At 34.7% G+C, this 17,885-nt stretch overlaps 3 protein-coding genes across 16 annotated transcripts; 1 reads left to right on the plus strand and 2 right to left on the minus strand.

Annotated features, from left to right (window-relative positions):
• Positions 1 to 4,518: 4,518 nt before the first annotated feature.
• LOC107961933 (major latex allergen Hev b 5) lies at positions 4,519 to 6,018 on the plus strand. Its single transcript, XM_016898118.2, has 2 exons — positions 4,519 to 4,750; positions 5,214 to 6,018. Exons 1-2 carry the CDS (start codon positions 4,736 to 4,738, stop codon positions 5,622 to 5,624), a joined length of 426 nt encoding a protein of 141 aa, XP_016753607.1. The 5' UTR covers positions 4,519 to 4,735; the 3' UTR covers positions 5,625 to 6,018.
• A 336-nt stretch (positions 6,019 to 6,354) lies between these two features.
• LOC107907952 (E3 ubiquitin-protein ligase UPL5) lies at positions 6,355 to 11,428 on the minus strand. 3 transcript variants are annotated; one of them, XM_041115990.1, is made up of 4 exons: positions 9,250 to 11,428; positions 7,673 to 8,262; positions 6,883 to 6,970; positions 6,355 to 6,776 (listed from the first exon to the last, which is right to left on the minus strand). In XM_041115990.1, the coding sequence occupies exons 1-4, from the start codon at positions 11,069 to 11,071 to the stop codon at positions 6,697 to 6,699; spliced, it is 2,580 nt and encodes an 859-aa protein (XP_040971924.1). In that variant the 5' UTR covers positions 11,072 to 11,428; the 3' UTR covers positions 6,355 to 6,696. The 3 variants fall into 3 exon arrangements, with proteins under 3 accessions (XP_040971924.1, XP_040971923.1, XP_040971922.1); XM_041115989.1 differs by having other exon boundaries at positions 6,355 to 6,970; positions 9,250 to 11,095; positions 11,183 to 11,320; XM_041115988.1 differs by having other exon boundaries at positions 6,355 to 6,970.
• A 1,143-nt stretch (positions 11,429 to 12,571) lies between these two features.
• Positions 12,572 to 15,236, minus strand: LOC107961931 (F-box protein CPR1). 12 transcript variants are annotated; one of them, XR_005928849.1, is made up of 5 exons: positions 14,025 to 15,205; positions 13,627 to 13,691; positions 13,400 to 13,483; positions 13,131 to 13,231; positions 12,572 to 13,019 (listed from the first exon to the last, which is right to left on the minus strand). XR_005928849.1 is itself a non-coding variant. In XM_041115993.1 (3 exons), exons 1-2 carry the CDS (start codon positions 14,864 to 14,866, stop codon positions 13,652 to 13,654), a joined length of 882 nt encoding a protein of 293 aa, XP_040971927.1. In that variant the 5' UTR covers positions 14,867 to 15,233; the 3' UTR covers positions 12,572 to 13,019; positions 13,627 to 13,651. The 12 variants fall into 12 exon arrangements, 5 of the variants coding, with proteins under 5 accessions (XP_040971927.1, XP_040971926.1, XP_040971929.1 ...); XR_005928852.1 differs by lacking the exon at positions 13,131 to 13,231 and having other exon boundaries at positions 14,131 to 15,236; XR_005928850.1 differs by lacking the exon at positions 13,131 to 13,231 and having other exon boundaries at positions 14,025 to 15,233.
• Between the last annotated feature and the right edge of the window lie 2,649 nt (positions 15,237 to 17,885).

Raw genomic sequence — 17,885 nt, forward strand, 5'->3', positions numbered from 1 at the left:
AAAAATGGAAATTCAAATCTCTACAAATTGGAGGATTGGCAAGGACAAAAAAGAAAGGTATTAGGCATCATTATTGATTGATTAGATGACTATTTCCATAGGGTTAGGTTATATATCATGTGTTGTGAATTTCTTGACATATGAGGGGAATTTCGTATATTGTCCCAATTCTATCAAGACTGGGAAACATTATTGCAATGATTCAGCTGACCTTTTTTTGAGTGGAGGTCCCAAACTTGAGACACTTTGGTTGGGTCCATCAAAAGCCTCACTTTCATGGCGTAGATCAAATTTTGATCAAACAAGTAAAAAGAGGTAACAGCAGCTGACCTGTCTGTCTGTCTACCTTCTTCTCTATCGTTTAGTCGTTGTTCAATAAAGTTAATGACTATGATTCTTTTTCTTTGGACCACTCTTGGCCGACCCTTGGCCAACCACTTTTGATTTAATTTTCTTTTGTCTCAAGATTCAAAATTAATCCTAGATATAATTATTATAGAGATTTGTGTATTACGAATTAAATTATATATTTTTTATTAACAGAATAGATAAATTAATTTTTACATGTTACATCAAATAGTAAATCGGTTCTTTTGGTTAAATATTTTATTAATTTTTGTTTTTAAAAATTGGCATGATTGATAGAACAATTAAATAGTTACACATGGTGTGCCACCAGAGGCGAAACCAGAAAATCATTGTAATTTTTATGATAGTAAAAATGTAATTTTTAAATGATTAAATCAAAATTTTATCATTTTTAAGGGGACAAAATATAAATTTACCTTTACTAAATTAAGATATTAAAAATATTAAAGGGTGAAAGTGGAAAATTTTCCATTAGGGGCCCCTGCCAGTCCCTTGATTTGCCTCTGTATGCCAAGTGTATCTCATTTTAATATACATGGATCGATTTTTAATAGTTAAAATAGATAAAAAAAATTTAACAAAAGGACAATATACAACAATTAATTTAACTTTTTTTAGTAAAACAATAAAATATAATTCGATTTTTAATACAAGTACCTCCATGATACTTTTGTCAAAAAAAAATTATTTATTTTTCGTTGAGAGGGAATATAATTTGACTGATAAAGCATTTTTCTTTTTTGGGCTGCAACTATTGGGAAAAGTATGTTTCATTATCTGCCAGCCATTGGGTATGAGCATGGATGATGATGTTGATGAATGATGGCGAAGGAAATGATGTTTTTTCAATGCCAAACAGGATTGGGACAATAGTTTGAATCATACTAAGAATCACCTCTAAAAATAATAAAATTACTTTTCAGCTCTTTCATAATTTTATAAGTTAATTTTTACTTTCAAAAAATAAATATATTTAAGTTTAGTGGCATTATGATCTCCCTAAAATAGTAAAATTTTAATTTAGACCGTTTATAGTATATAAAATTTTAATTTAATAATGATAAAATTACACTTTTACTATAATATAAAAATATACAATTTAATTCCACCCACAATTTTTTTCTAACTCTCCCGCTACTTAAGTTCATTCCACTTTAACTTTGTTTAATATTTAGGATCCAGCTCTAATTTTAATCTCATCCTAATTTTATATATATATATTATATTAACTTTTACAAAACTAAACTAAATATTTAAGTTTATAAAATTTAAAAAAATAAAAATTTGTAATAGAAATATAAAAAAAATTATAAAATTAAATAGATGTTATAAATTTTTATAAAATTGAGAAATTATAATTAAATTTATAAAATAGTTATAAAATTATATATATATATATATATTAAAGCAAGGGAATTTTAATTTTAACTCTAACACTTTTAACGAAGTCAACTGAGTTTTAGTTCGGTTAACATCGGTATTATTGTCAATGTAAGAGAACATAGGTTTGAATATGCCGAATTGTATTTATCATCTTATTTAAAGATTGAGGAGAGATTATTTGTATCAAAAAATATATATATCAATGAAAAATGTTAATTCACCTTATCTCGTTTTATAAGATCAAAGTGAATTGAAATATTTGTATTTTTTTTATCCCGGAACCTTGAGCCATGAAAATGATAAGAATATCATCATAAAAATTTTAAACAAAATAATTATATTTTATGTTACTCAAATTCAAATGTGAATGTTGGAGACGGATATATATTCAATACAGAGAATTTTTTTAAGTTTTTCTATATTCCTATATACATGCATGAAGAATGGAGGACGTGATGGGGGTTTTGCCTACCCCTATACCACACCAAACTTATCATAATGAACAATAAATGAGTGACATGCAAACCAAACACTAGAATCCAGATTGGAATTAGGTTGTCCGAACTCCAACATTACATTGCACGTAGGCTGTTCCAGTTTGTAAAACACCCCAAACCCTGTCGTGGGTCCAATTGAGTTGGGGCACCCTCCTCTCTCTCACCACACTGTCTTAAAAAAACTTTAGATTAGAATCATGATCATGTTCCTTTTGGCTTTACAGAGTAATTCTGAATACTATATCGTAAAAGATTTTCAAACCATTTAATTGTTTGCAAGTCGATGAACCCATCTCGATGCTTCCTTTTTCATTTTTTTCCCAATATTGAAACCCTAAAATTATTATTGAATAATTTTCTGTGTATATCATTAAAGAGAATATCCGGTTATTTATACATATTATTATTATTCATGATTTGATTCTACTGTTCATGAATTTGACCTCACTATTCATAGGACTAACATTCTGAGTAGGCCTCGGGCATGCTGAACACGTGTGCCGTTCTGGATCGCCTCTTAGGTCTTGCGGTCTACTATCTGGGTCGCCTCTTAGGTCTTGCAGTCTACTATATGCTAACTCCTTTGGTATATATGCGCGCTGGGACCGCGAACTCCCCTCAGCCCGTGTGAGCTAATATCGCGAGCTCCCCTAGTTGTTCCCTCACTATACGCCTCGCGCATATCCATCTAGTTGGACTTGGCCGAGTTGCGGGTAGACAACCTGGATCATACCTAGATTTCGGGTTGGTGATCATTGGTGTATAACAATTATACATAAAAATAAAATTCTATTCAAAGGGAAGCCATCTTTAATAATAATCATTTGAAGTTGGTAACCGTAAAATAATCAATATAATATTAGAGATAAGGAATGAAAGTAACACAATTCGAAACCACATCAAACAAGTGTTAAATTAGAGTTTTAATCACCACTTCATTAAAGTCAAGAAATAATATGTAACATTTTAGCGCAAGTCGGATTAGAGTTGAGATTTTTTTTTACCATCAATATTCAAATAAAATTGAATTCAAAGACAAGTGAAAATTTAATTTTGTGACTCTCACCATGTCTTTATCCTCCTATTCAAAAAAAAAACCATTAAGTGATTAAATTGATTCGAATTTACAATCTTAAAAATTATATCAATTTATTTACAAGCAACATCAATACCGATCAATTTTTTTAAATTCATAAATCATTACAATCGAGTTAAAAATTAATTGAATTGATTTTTCTTTAAATTTATGAATTTTTAAAATTTATTTAATCAATTGATTGAATAAAAATCAATAATCAAATTAATTCAATCACTAATCTAATGCTGAAAACTTAGATACCAACTACACTAAGTATAAGGGTAAGATGAAGGGTGTATTTATAGGGTAACATGATGAAAGAAGGGATGATGCGTGGCAAGTGTGAGGATTGGTCCACTAGGAAAGCATAGGCAACATGGGACCCAAAGAGGAATGGGGTAAATCATGGCGGGGGTGGAAAAGCCAGCCACACGGCAGCCAAAATTTTTCATATCAAATCGGAGAGTGACAATGATGGCAGTTGTTGCATGTGGCCCCGCTTTGACACCGTCCTACACTCTCTCATTCGGCTCCTGTTGTGTTGTTGTTGCCTTTTCATTTGGGTGGGGATCGGGTTGCTCACGTCTACACCATTTATCAATGTCTAATTAGTTAATTCATCGATTTTATTAGAATGTGATATTTTAATTTTATTGTATTACTTTTATTTAACTTTTATTAAAATATAATTTTAAAAACTTATAAATAAACATAACTTATATTTCTCTTGTACTATTTAAATTCAACATAGTAAATTTTTTTTTCTTCTGCCCATGATTTTTTTAATAGGGTTTCCACATTCTGTGTTCTATTTTTTTTATGATTTATTTTCATTATTGACATTCAACTTTACAATCATAATTATAGCCATAAATATTTGCATTATATGTAAAGGTTCAGTGTATTCATGAAGGGGTCAGGTGGAGGACCCAATTGAACAAACTAAAGTAAAAGAAGTAACATGAATACCATAGCAAATTAAGCCAACAACATGAATATATATATGTTGTGTATGTATACAGAGAATTAAGATATGACGTTTGATGTGAGGAATGGGCCTCCACCATTTGCCATTACCAATTCATTTCCAGTTAATTTTAATACCAACAAATCTTGTGTAATGAAAGATACCAACTTTATTAAGAAAAAGAAGAAATAAAAGTAGAATAATTTACAACTAGACCATGGTGTAATGTCGTTTTGAGTGTCAGTGACATGAGGTGCCAAATTGCAAAGATTCTTCCAATGCCTCTCTCTATCTCCATTTCTTTAATTTAAAATCAAGCTTTTACACCTCTATATATACCTCTCACATTCATCCTCTCTTTCACTACACTCAATACATTCACCTCTTGCTCTATCTCTGTATATTTTATTCAATCTTTTCTTCAAGTTCCCATTTTCCCCAATGGCCAGTGTTGAGGTAATCAAACTGTAATGCTGTTTTTTTCGGTTTATAATGTTGTTGTTTTTCTTTTAAACATTATAGAACCCTATATCATAGATCATCAATAATTCCACCCTGCACTCTGCAATAGAGTTATGTATGGAGTCGGGTTGGATATCTAAACAGTAGACAAAGTTGTCTGTAATCCACAAGATTTAAACCCGAAAGTTTAGATCTGAATCTGCAATGTTAAGCTTTAGTTATATAGCTGTTGCAGTATTTGTGGTATTAAACGTCAATGTTTTTCCCTTAACGTTCAGTAATGGAACAAAAACAAATGATGGATGATCAACTGATTATGAACTGTCATAGTTTGCACTTGAAAACAACATTTAATATGTTCAGTTGATCATTGGCTTCAATTATCTCAATAATTAATTAAAAGATTTTTTATGAACTTGATCCAAGAATAAAGGGAATTATTTTCTGGTTTTTCCAGGTTCAATCAGCTGCAACAACATTGCCAGAGAACGAGACAACACCAGAGGTAACCAAGGTTGTGGAAACGCCAAAAGAGGAGCCAGCGGCCGCACCTGTAGAAGCTGAGCCGGAGACAACATCAGATGCTCCGGCTGCGGAGGAAACCGAAGTTTCCATAGCCGAAGCTCCAGCTGAAGTCGATACCAAAGAAGTGGTAGAAGAAGAAGCGAAGGCTGCTGAGGAATCGGAGAAAGCAAAGGAGGAGGTAAAGGATGAGACCCCGGAGGTGCAGACAGAAACAGTTACAGAGGAGGCCAAAGTAGAGACCGAGGAACCCGCGGTGGAAGCAGCGGTGGAGGAGAAACCAGCGGAGGAGGAAAAGGGAGATGAAAAAGCTGAAGAGATTCCTGTTGAGAAAGTTGAAGAATAGAGCGACCAATACCATACGTAAGGTGGCAAAAGCTTAAAGGAGCTTCTTTTTTCTATAGGCTGTATGTCATAGTTGGCGGAGTCATACTACTATTATTTATGATTACTATGTCGGATGTGGGATGATGAGGGCTTTCTTTTTCTTTAATGGTTGTTTTTCTGCTTTGGGGTTTGATATTTAGTATTGAACTTCCTTTTGGGTCCAGGGGTCAACATGCTGATGGAAGAAACTATAGGTTTTCCATTTTGAAGTGGTATGGATGTATGTATGCATGTGTGCATGCATGCACGCACGTATGGTTTTCGGTCCCAAGAGAGTCTATATGATGAGTTTGATACTGGTGTGATGAGATGTGATCTCCATATTTGCATAATAAATATCTATTTTTGTTTAATCATTTGCCTCGTTAAATTCTTTTCACTCCCTGTCTCCAAGTATTTTCTTCTTTCCTCGGTGTTCTTATTTTAAATCTCCAATCTTTTTTTTTCTTTTTGTTAAAATTATCAAGTTCTTCTCTCCCTGTCGCCACCATGCTGGCCCCTCTCCCACTCTTTCACCACGATGTGAAGAGGCCCCTTTCGGAGTAACAAATTTTTAAACTTGTTTACCATTGCCATCTTGATCGTATTTGTCAAATCGAAATTCACAAACATATTGTTACGTTCATGGATCCATATAACATCACAAATAAACAAGTTAGATTGTGCAATTAAGAATAAAACCTGAGACATGCAAAGAAAGAACACTATTTAGAGGCTGTTCTGTGAGTCTAGATGTCATTGCCCAACTGTGTAATTACATGAATGCTGATGCCAAAGAAGTCCAGGGAAGAGAGCAATTCTTCAATCTTGCCCCTGCCTTATTCATGCTATGCTAGACTTATACAAACAGTTGTTCCACTAGAGAGAGAACCCAAAAATATAAACAAATAGGGAAGAAGCAATGACACCTCATCAAGGAAAACACAAATTAACTACTTCACCTTCTTACATAAGTCTAAATGATTAGGCAGATGATATTATCCTATAACCTATACAAGCTGAGTGCCAATTTTTCTGTGTCAAAATGTGATTCATGTTTTACTACCAGGTACCAAAGCTGCAGCCAACATGTTCCTGAGTAACGACATTAAGCCGTTTTTGCATTTCGGCCCTGGAGGGATATGGTGGGAAACACAGCCGGTAAAAGCAGGTATGAGAAGAAGGAAGACGCTCATGGGGCTCCGAGGACTTATAAATATAAAGCTGAGAGGCCAAACCTCGGAAGCCTTCAACCGGAAGATGCTTCAAGGAGGTCCAGAAGAAAAGAAGTACCTTTCTTTGCTCTGCTGACATTTCCCTAACAATCTGCAATATCATCGGAAAATGAGAAAGTAAAATTTAGGAGAAATAGTAAAGGTATATAGGTTCATAGAACTAAGCAATAAGACAAACCATAAGCATTGCACTTATACCACCACATCACTTTGATTTCATATATTTATAATCATTACTTAAGGTTAATGTCAAAGCCTGAATAATCTGACACTGGTAATTATACATTCTCCAAGCAGACAAAAGCTAAATGCTAATACAATAATAAAACAACAGTTTCATCCATGAGGGATACTTTCCACTAAATCATGCACCATCTACTTCTTAAGCATTGGTTCATAAACACCGAGAACATTATGGGCTTATTCTTTGCCTACTGAGGTGGTTTCCCGATCACTATTCCAGAGCAGTTCAGAATTTTATATACAAGATGCAAGTATCTACTCAAAATACGTAAAACTTGGATTGTGATTTGCAACAAATCAAACCATCAAAAAAGGTAGTACAGAAGTAAAGGCTGCTGATACAATTTTCTGACTAGTTGTACCATTAATGTGTAATCAATTTGAGATACATCCATATGGTCCCTGCTTTTAAACAAGACTACGAATGTGTGATAAGGTGCACGAAAAAGTATAGGAAGATATAGATTTTCCTTCTTTATTTTTTAAAATAAAAAGAAAAAGAAGGTATACCGAGACCTTAGCATGATTTAAATAAATCCTGTGTCCTTACCTCCCAGAACCAGGTTATTTGAGGATCATTTTCTGTGTAGCCATTGTACTCAGTATGTGCCTTCCAGTCTTCAATACAAATGGGACTTTCACTTCCATATAGCATCCAATCAAGGTCCTCGAGCTCTAAACTTTGAAAAAAGAACTTCTGCAGCCTTGAGTTAGAAAGAATATGGCCAAAACCTTGGGAAAAATGGTCTACCTGTTCAGAAATGGACGTTACAAATCGATCCCGAATAAGAAGATTAACATATTCCTGCCTATTCTTGCTATTTACAACAATGTTTTTCCCACCAGCAACCAGCTCAACAAGTCTCCTGGATCCTAACTCCTCAACTTCTCTGACAAATGTCAATCCCAAAGCATCTGAATCAATAAACTCAGCATCCATCTCCAGAATCTTCTTGCAGCTGCTATACAAGCATGGATCTGTCTCTCGTATATCTTCCAAAGAGATATGCATTCCCGCCAATTGTTGGAAAAATACACGATCAAACACAACACCCACTTGCACTTTATGCATCAATGCTAATGCAATCACACGGCCAGCAAATCTGAAATATTCAAGATGCAAAGGATCCACTCTAGATGCTGCATACAGAAGAAAACACATAATCAACAAATACCTGGGCAGAGTGATTAGGAAATCTGCACAACTCATGAGGTATCATAAGATTTTTGCATACAAGGCTTTAACAACAATGACAATAATTAATAATAAATGAACATTTCAAAGGAATCTCATTATATAAATATTTCAAACAAGCAAGAAGCAAAAAGTAGAACTAGGTTTCAAGAGCAATGCCCAAAAATCGAACCCATGTCTTGGAAGTTAATTACATATCTGATGGAGACGCAGACAAGTTCCATCTTGCATGGTGGTTGGTCAACAATTAAAGAAATCTAGATAAGCATCAAATATTCTCATCTTAATGTGCATCTCACTCTCGCAATTTTCCTTTTCCACCAGATTCAAAGCCTTACTTTCATCTTGGGTTGCCTCTCTCTCTCTCTCTCTCACACCCATTTCATTGTTTTCCATTCTAGCTCATTCTCTCTTCTGCCTCTTTCTCATACCAAATCTCAAGCTAGTATTTGCCTGTGTCTATGTTTAATAGTGATAACATTTAACTTTTGGGAGAGTTTCAAACTGAGATGGTGTAACATGTGAGGTGCTTTCAATCATGCCAGAGCCTGCACACATCCAATTCGACCAGTACTAGCTGCAAAGACAGTCCTCGAGAAATTTCCATTTCTACTACCTGAATTCATGTTTATAATCAAAACAGGGGAACACAGACATAGAGAAGAGTTAAAAGCAAGCCTAAAAGAGTCATCATTTCTCCTTTTCACGGCCCTGTAAACTTCATTCTGTTCTTACTTACATCAAGTGGCTAAAAAGCACAAATGTTGAACAAATCTAGTAAACAGCATTTGTAATATATTAATTGCTAATTGAAATTATTTCATCTGCCATGATAAGCTTTGAAAAGCCCCATCTCTCTTGCAAAATAAGGATTATGAAATATATCATAGTCAGGCAGGATGGTAAGAAAAAGAAGTTCAGAGGAATCTTACCAGGATTAGGAAAAAATCTTCTACGATCATTTGAGCAAGGCACGAAAAGGGCATTCTCTGGATTGAATATAGCTTGGCATACCAAGAAAAACCACTCCCTCAATACACCAGGGCCAGTAGCTTCTTCATTTTTAAATTCCATGAATAGACCAGCATGCAGTGATTCAGGGTCAGCATGAGCAATGTACTGAAATGACTCTGACAATAACTGAGACCTGTCAATGAGCATCTCATGTAATTCCTCATAATCTTCTTTTACCTCAGGAAACATCATCATGGCCAAATGCCTTCTGGATTCAAAATCAGTGACATCCTTGTGCTCAAGTAGCCACCGATTATCTTCATTTCGCTTTGCAAACCTAATAATTAAGGCACATAATGAAGATTTTCTATTCCTCAAAAGCATCCAAAACTGCTCTTCAGCTCCCTGATAAAGTTTTGAGATGCCATTCAGTTCCTTCAAAATGGCAAGATACTGAGACCACTCTGAACTAAGATATTCACCTTCACTGCTTCCCTTTGCGGCTAAGTTTTCCTCCACTCTGATAAGGCAATTTTCCATTTTACCCAACAAATCATTAAATATAGTATGAAGAAACTCAACTGCTTCCCCATAAGGAGGATTGCTGTTATCCTTCTTTTTCCACTTAACTGATATGGGAATCCGGAACGCCACTCTCTCAAGAATGGTAGACCGCAAAGGGTTCAAGAACGCTGTGAAATCCCTCACATCACTCGATAATGGTTCCCCACTACTGGTAGAATCTACACTGGATTCCAAGTTCTTAGATATCTTATCAGCCAACTCACTAACAAAGGGGAAAATATCTTGTATGACAATCAACCCTTTAACCTCTGGCAGCATTAAACCCCTGGAAGTGCCAACACTTTCCAACAACATCCCAAGTGCACTCCGGCACGCCTCATACAAACTATCTTCGCTAACAACCTTCCTGAGGAGCTTGCAGAACTCTAATAGTATAGGTGCACAATAAGAATGCAAATGTTTTGGTAATGCACTCCTATATTGAGTTAATATATGCCTTATTGAATCATCAGCACACATCTTATTCTTTTTAATAGGAGACATATAAAGCATTACCAAAGCGGCAGGAGCCGAAGATGCCATAAATATCTGCAAGTGAGCAGGGCCGGAGTCATTATTGTCCTTTGGAGCAATCGTAAAAAAGTTGGTCAGGCAGTCTTTGATGTGTTTGGTCGGGGAAGGGGGTGTTTCTCCTCGGCAAAGGCGGCAAATAACGGAGATCATGTCGTCCATGACCTGCCAGGTTTGTGGGTGGTCCGTCGACCGCATACGGCCAACGAGTTGGAGTCCGGCGTCGTTTTGGATGGAACAATCAGCTAGGGATTGCTCCCACTGGAGTTGTTTCCCGCGATAAATTAAACGCTGTTCTATCACCGGAATTCCGGTCATCACCTGAATCCTTTCGTGTAGGGATTTCACGGTGTCCTCCGAATTAGCCTGGACGACAATGGTGTTCCCTTCGGAGATCATCCGGATGAAGAATTGGAGGCGGGAAGAGGAACACGAGGAGGACGACGACGGAACATCGGAGGAGGAAGGGAGAGAATCGACGAGGGAGGTGGGGAAAGAGGAAGCGGGCGCTTTGGACGAGTGATGAACGGCCGTAATCGGATAAGCGCCTTGATGGGTATGATCGTCTTTTCGCATCCTGACGGGGACTAAAGGATCCTCCTCGTCGAAAGAAAAGGCATAATCGTCAAACTTACGCTTAGAGGAAAGGCGGTGATCGTAGCCGTTGGAGAGTTGATCAACGGCGGCGGATTGGAAAAGAGACATTGGACGGTGGAAGCCCCCAGCCTGCTGCGGTGGGGAGAGCACATAGAGAGAGATATATGGGTAAAAACAAAAAAAAAAACCCTCGAACCAAAACAGATGAAAAACCCTTACCCTTCTGCTTTTGTAAAGATTGAATAAAGGAGATTAAAAGGAAAAGCAATTGAATGCCAATGATCCGCTCTCGTTCGCCTATACCACTTGCTTACATACAGCCGTCATCACCTTAGCTGCAAAGGCTGTTATTTTACGCTATATTTTTTTATTTTTATTTATTTCTCTTTATTACTTAAATTACCAAAAATGTATTGCAGTGAATTATCTGATGTGGACGGTTGCACCGTTTTTATTTGTGATTTTTTTTCAAGGTATTTACCTCACCCAGTTCAGTAGTTAATCTTTTACAATTTTTTTCATTTTTAATTTTAAATATAAATATTTTTATTTATCTTCAATATTAAGTTTGAATTAATTTATGTATTTATCTTACATATATTATTTCAAATTAACTCTGTTGTGGTTTTTTTTCAGTTTTATTTTATTTTTAATTTCAGTTGATATTATTGTGATTTTATTTTGTTAATAGTCCATTTTTTTTTAATTTAGTTTTGTTTTGTTGTATGTATTTTTTTTAAAAAAATAAATATTTTATTTTTAATTTTTAGTTATGTTCAAGCAAATATATGAGATTTTTCAATATAAAATTATCGTTAAATCGCCAGATAAAAATGATAGTAATAAATTCGAGATGACGAAGAAGATACTTGTATTTATTACTAACGTGGTAGATCTCTGGGGTCTATTGATATTTTTTTCTTGATTGATCTGATTATAATATTTTTTGTTTTGAAGTATTACATAAATTATTATGAATAATATTTTTAGCAAGAATGGAGGAAAGCTTTAATTTTTAAAAAAACGTACCCTTTGAATTAGTCGGCAGCAAAATTGTAACTTTGTAGACCATTTTTTTTTATATTTTATATAAACAAGCAATTCCTGCCTGGTTACCTTGCAGTTTCCCTAAACCGAGTGGATTACTTTTCTTTTTGTTATTTTACCCTTATTTCTTGGAAAAAGAGAGAGATGAGATGAGTGAGCTAAGGAGGGCCTAGTAACTGGTTACTTGTCCCATGCCATTGATTATTTCACCTTCAAAAACTCTAAAATTGCAGCATACAAAGTCAAATGTCCCAAAGCGATTTAGCAGCTAAGTAGTTCAATATCAGTTCGGCTTTTCACTAATAATTATGGCCAACATGATTACATACACACACAACACATAAAAAGCTATTTTACGTAGGAAAATGCTTTTGGAACATAGTGACATGTCTTTTTAAGATTTGTGATCACATGGTTTAGGGTTTTTGATATTCTTGAAAGGATATTTCTTTGGTATTATTTCTATTTAGCTCAAAATTCAATTGTTTACTTTGAAGTTTGGTCCTTCATGATACTTGATTTTGGTTCTGGTCATTGTTTACCAAGTACAAGAATGCTGCATTAACAGATAAGCATATATCTATATATATTAACAAGGTCTAAAATTTTATCAAACATCAATCCTTCTGCTTTAAACAATAGTATTTCACCCAAAAAACACCCAGCAACACATGCTGCGGAAAAATATAACAGAGCCAGAAACTCGGGAGCTAAAGTAAAAGAAAGCAATCTGATTGATTACTACAACCTAGCTTTGAGTTGCATTAATTCTAGAACCCTAAGAGAATTGGAACTCAAGCCTTGTCTTTCTTCGAATAGCATGTCGTCACTTCCTCGCTCAAAAGCAGTCAAACTCTACACGGTATCGGAGTGAAAGTAATGACAGATGCGCTTTCAAGAATGTTTTTGAATTGCCTTTGGAGGTGATATGAGAATTACAGACTTTAAGCTGGTAAGAAACCAAGATAGGACTTTTGGTACCTTCCACTCCAGAAGACCAGTGCACATTCTGATAGATATTTAATACTAGTTAGAGTTGATGAGGTTTGAAGAGAATGCTTAAGCCATATCATGTTAATTCAACTACCAAAACCATCGAAACTAGGCCAGAAAACTGAACTTGTATATGCAACTATGAGTCGGATCACAAACAGCAAAAAAGTTCTTGAACTCGAAATATCAGGTTCAGCATAGCTACTCAACCAGGATCACAATGTTATCCTGATTCCATACTTGCAAGCACATCAACAATCAGAAAGAAACTATGTATATATTTGTGACATTACAAAAACCATTAAGTCAGCTTGCTTTCAAGGATTTTGTTAAAATATATAACAAGGTAAAATCAACAGGAATCAGAAGAAAATTAAAAATGGCTAGAATGGAGACCTTGATGTTTCAATAGAGTTGATGAGTAATTTACTAAATTGCACCCTTATGACAATTTCATCTAGGAACCAAGGGCCAACAATCCTGCAGCAACTCATGCACATAAGTGTCTATAGTAAATAAACAACTTTAACTCCGGCATCGAATATAAAGCAAACATGCAACAGTCAAGAATTAATATCAACCAGCAGTGTGGAAATCATGGTACATTTGCTATTCCTGCTTACCTTTTTCCTTGTTTTTCCCACTTGACTATAACACTAATTTGAACCCCTCTGATAGGAAATCATCCCTGAAAAAAATCCAGAAAACATCCATGAGAATAAGTTGCACCAAAGCAATCATACTGCCATTAATATACAATTACTTGCATGCCGGAGCCCCATTTGCTCATACTTCGGCATGCCAATGGTAAAAGCCTTACTGCCTTCATAAGGCTTCACTGTTTTAGGTTCAAACCAACAGGGTTATTGAAGTTTCATAAAACAGAATCTCCTATGACAAGAAACTTAGATTGGCCTTTTTCCATTTAACTGAAAGCTTTAACCCCTACTGTAAATCATCTAATGATATGTTATTGTCAACAAGTAGATGCTGGAGAAGGGGCAAAGTGAGAGTTGCTTACATCTTTTTGATATCCCTATTATCCTCTCCATTTTGCTTCCTTCTCTTGACATTAAGTGAAACAAGGCTTTGCAAGCAAACCTCAGTTTCATAGGAAAAGGGCATACCAGGGACCCAGACATCACCAGCTTTCTTCTTTTCCAAATCATACCAGAAAAGATTTATCTTATCATGTTCCAACAAAACTTGATTACCACAGCTAGAGTAAGCCAGAGGCTTGAGAAACCTCAATGAACCAACCACATCTTCACTTGCAAGAGAAAATAGTATAGTCCAAGACTCCTTCACCCCATATTCTTTCATCACCCAAAGATCAACTCGAGCATCACCATGATTAGCTACCACACATAAACATCCTCCCAATACTCCAACATTCAATTGATATATCATTCTTTCGCACTCCGGTTGAGGCACTTCCCTGAAACTTTCAGTAGCTAAATCCAACGCAACAATCGTATTTTCCTCCGAAAGATCAAGTTTTTGAGTGAGAATCCAGTGTAAAGTACCACTAGCAAAAACCCCATTGGCTACAGGGAAGGAAGAAACACAAGGGATATCTTGAATTTTCCTCCACCTATTTCTCTTCAAGCTGCATACTTTAACCTCCGATTCCAAAGGCTTACCATCAGCCCCACCCAGCTGAATAATTTTAACCACCTTGTAATCATCGGCAATCGGGTCGTGCCCGAATCCGCAGACGTAACCCTTGCAAGAACCGAGATAAGGTAAAACTTGGTACTTCCTAGTGGAAGGGTTCCAAATAGCCATGTCTTCAACTATGTTACGGATACAGAGCAAGCCGTTGCAAGAACCCTGGATCTCGACGCCATGGTTGTAGCTCATCAAAGGGTGTTCCAGCTTGGCGAAAGGGCCGAGGGAGGCGAGATCGGCGGTGTGAAGATCGGTGTTTTGAGGATGAGGGTGTGGTTAGTGCGGGAGTCGAGGGAGTGGCGGAGGTGCAGATTGATGAAATCGGGATCGCCGATCAAAGATCGCCACAGCTTGGAAACGCATCGCAAGCATAGAAGATGCTTAACGGGTAAACGGCTGAGGATGTCGGCGATTAAGTCGAGTGAGAGATTTGCCTTCATTTCCATGTTCGGCTCCAGTTCCAGAGAGTCAAAAACTGGTAGGAATGGAGGAAAAGGATAATAGTTTTAACTTTCTTTGTCCCCCGGTTTACACTGTAAGAAACTAATATCCCATGGACTATGGTCCATTACCAATGCCATTTTAATCTTTTTAAGTCTGCCAAATTAAAATTCTTCTAATTTTATCACTCAATTTTTAAGATTCTTTTATTTTAGTTTTTCAAGGTTAAACCTCTAATAGTGGGATATTAATTATACATGTTACATCATATTTACTTTTTCATTTTAATCATTTAATTTTTAATTTGTTATCATTTTAGTCACCAAAAAATATTATTTTTTAAGTATTGATTGAAGCAAAAAAAAAGAAGAAGATGAAAGTGAAAAAGGTGTAGAAATTAATGATGCGTTTGTGTAACACTCTACATCCGGTTCAGTCGCCTAACTCAGCTATAAGATATTATGACAATAATCTTTAGAATTTTTTCATAATTCGATCAAACTCAACTAAATAATTCATATTAAATCATGTCCATGCTTTTCAATTAATTTTAAACCTAATTCAAGCTTACGGAACATTTAAAACAAATTGGGATCAAATCTAAATTAAATTGAAACTTCTACGAAATTTCGAGTAAAAAGTGTAGACATGGGTCATACGGCCGTGTGAAAAATCCTACACTTAAAAATCACTAAGACACACGGTCGTGTGACAACCCATGTCCCAGGCCGTTTGCACCTAAATTGACTTCTTAATCAAGCCAAAACATTGCACATTCCTTAAGTGCCAAGCCAAACAAATATAGTGCCAAGCCAAACAAATATTAACTATTCTCATTCCTTCAAAACATATTCAATTTACACATGTTCCTACCTTGTAAACCAATCAAACATATATATACATCTATTTGATACACATCCAATGAACCAAATATCAAACAACTACCATAAGGCATTTAGCAAATGGTTAAAAACACTTATATAGACATACCATTGCCATCTCACACCACAATCAACCAAAATATTAATTAAGATCCACATCAATAAACATAACCCATACTTCAATTGATACAAAACATATCCATAATGCTTATAACATATAGATATACCAAAATCCTATTTACATGCCACTTATAACCGGATCAAAATGAACCATTAGTTATCAATTAAGTTGCTGGATAGTGTGATCTCCAAAAGCAATTCAATCGAAAACTCGTATCTGAAGATATACAAGGAAGAAAAATCAACACGAGGTAAGATTACGTAAAACCTAGTAAGTTAGTAATAAACTTAAATTTTAACTTACCAAAAAGGATGTAATTTAAACATTTTACAAGATAATTCAATATCATTATCATGAGTTCATTCATAACTTATACACATCATAAGTCTCACAAGATTAGTGAGTTCACATATACTAAACTTATAACCTTTTCATGTTATAAAACATATACAAGTAAACACATTGACATACCATTTATTCAACATCTATTCATTTAACATTTCACATGTTATAAAACTTATACAAGTAATCACATTAGATATACAATTCATTCAACATCTATTCATTTAACATTTCCCATTTTAAACGTTCATTTCAAATGTCCCATTTTATAGATCTATCTATATAAACATTTCGTATAAACACTTTATATAATTATTTCTATATAATCGATTCATATAATCATTTCATATATTATTTTTATATATAACCATTTCGAATAGCTATCTCATGTAATCATTTCATATTACACATTTAACACATAATCATTTTGCAAATCACATTTCGTTTCAATAATTCATATAAATTTCTCCATACAATATCTCATTCCATATAATTGTTTTATATACCCAATTCATTTTATACATTTAACATTCATCAATAACCTATGAAATTCAAAACATCCATCTCATATATTATATAATGTTTTTAACATCCTATGCCTATTACCTAATAAACAATTGTGCAAAGGATGCCATAGCGTCTTACAGCTACGGTCTTACACACTTCCGATATGATGCAATAGTGTTTTTCAACTATGGTCTTATCCATTTCTGTCATGTTACCATAATGTCATTCAACTATGGTCTTACACATTAAATCATGATGCCATAGCGTCTTTTTGCTATGGTCTTACTTGTTTGAATCATGATCCTATAGCGTCTTTCAGCTATGATCTTACTCATTTCCAGTATAATTGTAACAGTCCGATTTAGACCCTAATCAGAACGGTAGTTTTGGGACTACGAATTCAAGTCAGAAAAATATTTAAATATTATTTTTTGTGTTTATTATATGTGAATTAGCATGTGTGAAAGTTTCGTATAAAAATTTGATTGTTTGTGTGCTTAATTAAATAAAAGGGCTTAATCGCGTAAAATGAAAACTTGATAGTTTAAATCATAAAGGCTGAATTGTTAGTGGCTTTTTAATATGGAGTATTTATGTTGCAAATTTCCCATGATAATATGCATTGGACAGTAGTAGCCTTATAAAATCATGGTTTATTATTTTATTACAAAGGTTATTCAAGTAAAATGGTTATTATAATAAGTTATAATAAAACATAAAAATTAAATAAGCATGCATAATTCTTGTTTTTGCCGAAACTTGAGAAAGAAAGAAAGAAAATATAGCTTTGTGATGTTCGGCCATTAACAAGCTTGATTAAGTTATGTATCTAGCTCGATTTTTGATAATTTTTACGTTTTTGAGATCGTTGCTTCGAGTACTACCCTACCCATGCTTGAATTTTTTATTTTGGTGAACA

This window comes from Gossypium hirsutum, chromosome A06 (assembly GCF_007990345.1).
Source record: "Gossypium hirsutum isolate 1008001.06 chromosome A06, Gossypium_hirsutum_v2.1, whole genome shotgun sequence".
NCBI classification, from domain to species: domain Eukaryota; kingdom Viridiplantae; phylum Streptophyta; class Magnoliopsida; order Malvales; family Malvaceae; genus Gossypium; species Gossypium hirsutum.

What these genes read in the sequence shown, in the direction of transcription:
- LOC107907952 (XM_041115988.1), bottom strand. Translation starts at nt 11,071, where the DNA reads ATGTCTCTTTTCCAATCCGCCGCCGTTGATCAACTCTCCAACGGCTAC. An exon ending in AAGATTTTTTCCTAATCCTG is followed by an intron (nt 8,263 to 9,249) that starts GTAAGATTCCTC and finishes TTCTGTATGCAG; the next exon opens with CATCTAGAGTGGATCCTTTG. An exon ending in AAATAACCTGGTTCTGGGAG is followed by an intron (nt 6,971 to 7,672) that starts GTAAGGACACAG and finishes ATGATATTGCAG; the next exon opens with ATTGTTAGGGAAATGTCAGC.
- LOC107961931 (XM_041115993.1), bottom strand. Translation starts at nt 14,866, where the DNA reads ATGAGCTACAACCATGGCGTCGAGATCCAGGGTTCTTGCAACGGCTTG. An exon ending in AATAGGGATATCAAAAAGAT is followed by an intron (nt 13,692 to 14,024) that starts GTAAGCAACTCT and finishes GATTTTTTTCAG; the next exon opens with GGATGATTTCCTATCAGAGG.